The 8,056-nt window shown below is 33.5% G+C and overlaps 1 protein-coding gene across 7 annotated transcripts; it reads left to right on the top strand.

Annotated features, from left to right (window-relative positions):
* The first annotated feature begins 207 nt into the window (after positions 1–207).
* LOC112754601 (pyridoxal kinase) lies at positions 208–7,513 on the top strand. 7 transcript variants are annotated; one of them, XM_025802286.3, is made up of 14 exons: positions 208–500; positions 600–699; positions 2,248–2,344; positions 2,708–2,801; positions 2,957–3,061; positions 3,229–3,312; positions 3,971–4,044; positions 4,280–4,344; positions 5,042–5,105; positions 6,064–6,129; positions 6,365–6,421; positions 6,834–6,878; positions 6,978–7,031; positions 7,294–7,513. In XM_025802286.3, the coding sequence occupies exons 3-14, from the start codon at positions 2,267–2,269 to the stop codon at positions 7,432–7,434; spliced, it is 927 nt and encodes a 308-aa protein (XP_025658071.1). In that variant the 5' UTR covers positions 208–500; positions 600–699; positions 2,248–2,266; the 3' UTR covers positions 7,435–7,513. The 7 variants fall into 7 exon arrangements, with proteins under 7 accessions (XP_025658071.1, XP_025658070.1, XP_025658079.1 ...); XM_025802285.3 differs by having other exon boundaries at positions 586–699; XM_025802292.3 differs by having other exon boundaries at positions 212–500; positions 600–692.
* Positions 7,514–8,056: the final 543 nt, after the last annotated feature.

Genomic DNA, 8,056 nt, shown 5'->3' with positions numbered 1-8,056 from the left:
TAATTTTTAAAAATTAGATTAAAATAAAAATAAAAAATAATTTTTTATAATAATATACCTATTTTATTTACTGTATAAACGAAATATATATATCATCTATTTTTAGTATTATTTTGTTCACAGTGTAAATAAAATATGTACATTATTATTTCGTTTATACCGTAAACGAAGTAAGTATATGATATAAATTTTTGTAAAAAATGCTACAAATAATTTATTTTAGTTTATTTTATTTATTAAAAAAAAAAATCCCCAATCCCCCTCTCCCTTCTGTCTCGCTCTCAGTCTAACCAAATGGCAAAATCCCTAACCATATCAGAGCAAACAGCCGCCGCTACTCTGTGCTCGCCGTGAAGCCCGTCTCTGTCCTCGCCGTCGTCGGCCGCCTCTTTCTCGTCGTCAAAAACGCCTCTGTCTCCGAGCCATCTCTCTCTGTTGAGCACCACTTTCTGTGCGTAGTGCGAACGTACCCGTGCCGCCGTAGACTCTTTGCCGTCGCCGTGAGTTCTTCAATCTTCGCCGTCCCTCAACATCTTCTTCGTGCTCTTCTTTATTTCACTGATTTCCTCCCTTTTTTCACTTTAGTTTGTGATTTGCAGCTTCGTACTCAGAACGCATCCCTCGCAATTCCAGCTACCTATTAGGATACATAACTTTCTCATATCGCAGAGACAAATTCAAATCTGAACCAGGTCTTCGGTAATTCTTCACCCTTTCCATGATTTCCTCATCCAATTTTGCATGCATGTTTGGTTTTTTTAACTTTACACGTTGCTATTTCTCTCTGTATTCTATGTTACATCCACAACGTTCTATTTGAGGTTATTTTTCTTGGGTCGCATTCACACTCCCAGTGCCATGTTCATTAATAAACAAATTCCTAATGTCAACTTGGGTCTGTTTCCAAAATTTTAAACTTGTAATCTACCGATTTCATTAAATGCCTTTTTCCCCTCTAGAGATCTGCTCAACCTTGATGATATATGAAATAAAATAGGTAATGGAAGAGACTATGCAATATTGCAATTAATCATGTCATAGTAAACAGGAAACTTTTTTTGGGGGTTTTTTTGTGTGTGTGTTTTTTTTTGGGGGGGGGGGGGTTGCGGAGCCTTCAGGTGTGGAATCTGGGGACCGTGGACTTTCTGGATGCATCGAAACTTAAAGAAAAGTTGGTATTTAGACCATTGTTTATATCCTATATAGAATATATGCTGGATAAATATAGTGCATTTTCATTTCATTCTTTTTGAAAATTTATAATAGATTGATTGGAAAAACTTTGATAACGTGTATTTGATCATTACTAAGTCATGCTTGTTAATTTTTTTACTTGGCAAAGTTTGTAATAATTTTATCTCCTTTGCATTGTTGCTCACACTATCAGATGGGTGTAGTGAGAGGAGTGATATTGGATGAATCGGTACTCTTAACTGAAGGTGGTGAGGATAAAAATGGATTCATACTATTGGTCTAATAAAGATAAATATGTCTAATAAAAAAACTAGTTTCTCCTTTTTTTCCGGAATGAAGAGAAAAATATAACACTATTTCTCGTCTCCTATTCTCTCTTAAACGTCCAAGAAGAAAACACCTTTTGTTTATTTATTTCATTGGCAAGTCCAACAAGAAAGGTTCAAAATATTGTTAACTTATTTATGTTCTTGATTCAAGTCAATGAATGGTTTTGTTGAGTTATTCCCCGCAATCTGATCCAAAGGCCAAAAATGGAGCAATGAAATTTGGCTGTGTATTCATCATGCTTGAAGTAAGCATATCTGCAGCCACACTGCACCACACGACACCAGTGGCACTTTCATACTTTCACCAACAACTTATCGTAATAATGAATTCCAATCCTCAGAATTACCAAAATCTCAATTTAAAATAGGGATTAAAATCTTTTAGATAAGTAATCAGTAATTAGTATGTAATTTTTTTAATTCATTATTAAAAAAGAATAAAATAAGATGAATGAATGAATATAATAATAGAATGCAAAAAGTGACTCGGGGACATTTACATCAGCATCAAGCTCTTCTTCGATGTTGTTGCAATCTCTGCTAATCAACTCATCACCACTCAGATTCTCCCCTAAAACTCACGTTTTCTGGTTAAATCAAATTTTCTCTCGTTATGTACTTACATTCTTGCAGTCACTCTTTAATTTTCATATCCTGCAATTGATTTCGCTCTCTTGTGAATTTAATTTAACATTCTGTTATTTCAATTTCTACGGGAGAGAAGAAACCCGAGAACTTCACAGATGGCGCCTCCAATCCTTTCACTGGTTCTTCCCTCGGAGACTGGTCGAGTTCTCAGCATTCAATCTCACACCGTTCAGGTGCTTTTCATTTCTTCGGTTTTTCCCTTTCATTTTGGATTTTGCTTCATCATGTTACTTATTCAGTGATAATAATTCGTCAAATGCGCTCTTAGCTCGTTAGCAGTAGCAAGATACTATGATGTTTAGGTGCTATTAGTTTCTTGGTGATCAAATTCAAATCAAATATGCTTTGGTCAATGATTGGACACATGGTGAATGATTAAAAGAATTTTAACTTTATTGGCACTCAAATTCTAGTTCTACCAAGTTTGGTGTTGCCAATACAATAATTCTGAATGTTGTTGTTTGTTGCATGCATAGAGATGGTTGAGTAACTAGCTAGCTTGACATCATGGTCATTTTTTGTGTTGTTCTTCTCAGGGGTATGTTGGTAATAAATCAGCTGTCTTCCCTCTGCAACTATTGGGCTATGATGTGGATCCGATTAACTCTGTGCAGTTCTCTAATCATACAGGCAAGCTGCTTCTATTTCGCTCTGAAGCCTATCATACATAATAGGGTGCGATGTTGTATCTGTCATTCTGAATAAGTTTCAAGGATGGTATTGGTATCCTCGTTAAAATTTAAGGTGAAGTTTTTTGTTAAATGGATTTGAGGACTATAATGCAGGATACCCTACTTTTAAGGGTCAGGTTTTGAATGGACAACAACTCTGGGAACTAATAGAAGGTCTTGAAGGAAATGATTTGTTGTACTATACTCATTTATTAACAGGTGAGACATGTAGAGTTTTGTAACCACACTAGTTGTTATTCTATTTGTGCTGTATTTTTGTGCGGTAATGTGTTTTTGTCAGAGCTTACTCGCCAGCCAATTTGTTGTGTTTTTTTTTTGTTCCCTATTTTCCTTACTTCTATCTGATATAATTTCTATATTTTCAGGTTATATCGGTTCAGTCTCTTTTTTAGACACTGTATTAGAAGTTGTTAGCAAGCTTCGCTCAGTAAACCCGAAACTTATATATGGTAAGACTTTTAGTGCTGTGTTCACACACCAATAGAACTTTACAAGATAGGATAAGTTTTCCTATTTTGGCCTTATAAAATGTTTTGATATGATTGTTTATCATTTTCGGGTTTATTTTAGCATGTGACCATCTTATAGTGGTCTAGCTTTTATGAATATTTAGATATTAATTAAAGTAAAGAATGGAGGACATAGCTCATGTCCTCAGAGGAAAAGTGAGAAACAAAAAAGGAAATTTACATACTGTTGTAGCTAGAAGGGACTTTGCTTTTTCTTTATTAGTGTCAACTACAGTTTGTTCCGAACTGCCCCAACATTACTCGAATGTTTTATTGCAATTTTCACTCGTTAGTGGTATGTTAAGACTGTAAAATACGACTTAATTTTTCTGTTTTGGTACTGGACTGGAATCTCTTTTTTTCTCCATTCCCTGCCCCAACATTACTCGAATGTTTTATTGCAATTTTCACTCGTTAGTGGTATGTTAAGACTGTAAAATACGACTTAATTTTTCTGTTTTGGTACTGGACTGGAATCTCTTTTTTTCTCCATTCCCTGATGATGGGTTGTATTTGAAGCTTGGGTAATCTGAGTTGACTTGAATTATTTAAACAAATTTGTATATTTTCAGTTAAAGAATTTGTGTTTCATTGTCAGTTTGTGATCCAGTGATGGGTGACGAAGGAAAACTTTATGTTCCTCAAGAGCTAATATCAGTCTATCGTGAAAGGGTAAGACTGGTTAACAAAGATGTTTCTGCAGGCGTTCATGTGCAAATAATATATACAATGCATCAAGTTTAAAGAATATAAATCTTTTAGCTCAGTTACCAATAATTGAAAACTATATTTTAATGCACTAGTACTGGGTTCCTAGTTATGAAAAGATTCAAGCAAAATTCCTTTCCATGTTACCTTTCTTATTTTTAATTTCAAAACTACATATTTGAATAACACATTTTGGCAGGTTGTTCCAGTAGCTTCAATGTTAACTCCTAACCAGTTTGAAGCAGAACTACTAACAGGATTCAGGTAATTATCCCACAATTAAGGTTGCATGAAGCCTTTTGTTCCCCTCCTGTTATATAGTTTTCTTTCTTTTGGTTTGTTTGTTTCAATGTCTACCACTCTATAGGTGGTATAAGATTAGTTCCCTTTTTGTTTTTGAAGTATGAAACTTCATAATCAATTTTTGTCTATAGAAGTAGATTAATTTTTTTATGATCAGGATCAGGATATGAACATACATTGAAATTTTGCATTCAGCACTCTATTTGTAGTGTGGTGTACAACAACAGTTTTGATTTACTTGCAATAGTTTCTAACGAAGGTTCCATTTTCACTTCTTTGTCATTGTTGTTATTATTTATTATCTTGGTAGTATTAGTTTGAGAGGGAGAGGGGAGTCCAACTTATTATTATTTATTCTTGTTATTATTATGCACCGATACATGTATTCATCTGTTGCGTTGTAATTTTTCTCAGAATTAAATGGGTTTAAACTTTAAAACAAGTTTGTTATACACATTTTCCTTTTTATTAGATGTTTTCTAGTGATTGAAATTTGAAAAATTAGTTTCAACAGCTGAAGGCATTATGAATTTCGTTACTATTATGCTGCTTCTTTGTCACAACTGATGCCATCAGATTTTTACTTGTTTATTCTGTTTGTGTATCTATACGAATATGTCAGTTTTACCTGCATATTTATTCATTGTACTTATTGTAGGATTCAATCTGAAGATGATGGCCGGAAAGCTTGTAATTTTCTTCATGAGGCTGGACCATCAAAGGTTTATCTTTATATTTGTACATGGAAAAACTCCTATTTAGACAAGGGAAATATTCAGTACTGTTGCAACTATGCATATTTCATTATTTATTGATTTAGATAGTCCTTTGGGTAGAACTGGAACCACATAACTTCGGCATCTCTTCCACCATCAATATTTCACTGAATGGCAAGACATGGATTACACATTACAGATAATGCTCATCTGCTTTTAGGATTGTTGGATCAAACCATCTATACTCAATTGCATTTTGCTTTTGACTAAACTTTAAATTGGATCGTTATCTCCCTCCTTTATTTCATTAAATTTCCATGCATTGTCAATATTACATTTTAATTTCACACATACATTCAATCATATATTGCCACGTTAATAAACGTAGTTATCTTTCACACTAGTAGTTAAATCTTCTCAATGAAAATAATTTGATGATACTGAAAAAAAATTTACAATGTTAATGCATTAAAATTAAATTTTAGTAATGATGATATGATGATGATGATGATGATGATGATATGTCAGGGACTTGGGTATTATGGGGTGCTCAAAGTCCCACATAACAAGATATCTCATTATTTTTTTAATTGTCATATTTCTTTGTTAACGTAAAAATGATTTAGGTCTCTTGCTCCAATGAAAATTGTGGCTTTTATTTCTTAAAAAAATAAAATTTTGAAACATCATTTGAGAGGTCAGATATCGTGTTAGCCTAATGTGATGCACCTCTATTTTTATAGGCAACTTGCATTTACTCTCATAGACACATAGTTCAAAGTTTGAGGTTTATTGTTCTAAAGTTTTAGATATTCTTTTCGAAGTGTTCTCTTTTTCACTGTTTTTTTTTAATTCCAAGAAATAGTATATGCCTAAGTGTTACAAATTATAATGAACTTGTCAATTGTTCTGAAAATTGCAATTTAAGTTCTCAAACATTTAGCTAATATATATGACCCTTCAGGTTGTAATAACAAGTATAAATATAGACGGGACTCTTCTTCTCATTGGCAGCCATGAAAAGGAAAAGGTGGGCTAGATTTCACTTGAATGTAATTTGATCCAAATTTTCTATTTCTGGTTTCACTTTTAGATATGAGCAACATTGTGAATCAAGTTTTCTTAATTTTCATATTGACCTTTCATAATATGGTTGCTTGTCTAAATTCATTTTTCTGTAGAACTACTTTAGTTTTAAATACTGGTTTCACTTCTGTATACTGCATATTCTTCAGTGACCGCTTAGTTTTATTTGTTTGTGACAGGGAAAGCCTCCCAAACAATTTAAGATTGTGATTCCAAAAATACCAGCTTACTTTACGGTATAGTTCAGTTTTTGATAAGTTTGATTGTTATGTATCTATGAATGTTAAAGCTTTTGTGAAGCCAAACTTGGATCGAGTTCAGCTTTTATTAATCAATGTTTGCCTTTCTTATGTGATTATCGAAGTATCTCTCTATTTTTCTAAATATGACTGAAATACAGAGACCTGTTCATCATGTACATCCCCACAGACACCTTTGTCTTATTTTTGTAGACAAACACACCATGTTATTGCTTTGCAACTAGCTACCACAATGTAGTGGATTTCATTTTTCATTAATTCATTCACTTGCCATTTAATTGTTTATCCATTTGACCAGGTGCTCTTTCGACAGTAAGACATTTATCAAATCCAATTCAGCTTTCAAACTTTCAGTAACCAAAATTTCAATTTTGTTTTTTGCTTGTAGGGAACGGGAGATCTCATGACTGCACTTCTTCTTGGTTGGAGTAATGTAATACCTTTGCTTAGGAGTTATGGTTATAGTTATAGAGCCTTCCAATTATACCCATGACCATAATAGTAACGAGCTGTATGTCTTTATGCATTGCAGAAATACCCTGACAACCTTGAGATTACTGCAGAACTTGCAGTATCAAGCTTGCAGGTATTCATTTTCTTCACATGTTACTTTAAGCGTACTCTTTTCTTCCTCCTCTGATGATGGTGTGCAAATACTGGTGGAGTGATGGAAGTTCTTTTAGCATTTGACTTCTTTGACCAATTTATTGCCGTCTAGTCAATTGAGGATATCAATTTTCAGATTTTCAAACTTTTGACATTCATGATGATTGATGAAGCCGTCAACTTTCGAACAATGACAATTGATGATAATTGATAAATGATGCAAGTATTGCCCATGTTTGCAGGCTCTTTTGCAAAGGACACTCAATGACTACAAAAGTGCAGGTCATGATCCCCGGTCAACCAGTCTAGAGATCAGATTAATTCAAAGCCAGGATGATATTCGCAGCCCAGAAATCACATTTAAAGCTGAAATATACAGCTAATTGCTTATGTGATTTCAACATTTATGTGCTTACAATATTTAAACTTTTATGAAAGGATTTGTCAGTAGTTACATTACAAGTAATTAGGTAGACAAGTTGCTTCATTTTTCACATATCTAAAGCCCAAAAGATTGTTTGGGAAAAAAAAAAAAGTAAAACAAAATAAAATAAGATAAATATGACCCAAATTTAACTAATGAAGTCCTTTCCTTAAAGTTGGATCCGTGCTACTGGTGGTAAACGCCAAATTTGTTTGGCGTTTAGCGCCCTAGGAGGCAGAAACGTTACTGTCTTTCTAGTGCTAAATGTCAGGCTCGGTGTTTAGCATCTCATGAGGCTGCGATGCCAGAAAAAAATATAGATTATTATACATTGTTGGAAAATTCTGAAAATTGGCTTTCTAATGCTGTTGGAACTGCATCAATTGGATTTCTGTAGTTCAAGTTATGTTTGTTGGAGTTTGAGATCAGGGTTGACAGCATCCACTTTTTACCTTTCTCTTATGCACGAATTTTGCCAAATTCGGTCGTAAAACCATAATGTGCTTCAAGGTAGTATTCAAGTAGGTTTCAAACACTAAAATCTAAATAAAACTCAATAAATTTATATTTAAAATAATAAG

This window comes from Arachis hypogaea, chromosome 16 (genome assembly GCF_003086295.3).
Source record: "Arachis hypogaea cultivar Tifrunner chromosome 16, arahy.Tifrunner.gnm2.J5K5, whole genome shotgun sequence".
In the NCBI taxonomy this organism is placed as follows: Eukaryota; Viridiplantae; Streptophyta; class Magnoliopsida; order Fabales; family Fabaceae; genus Arachis; species Arachis hypogaea.
This window is presented reverse-complemented; position numbering and strand designations above follow the sequence as displayed.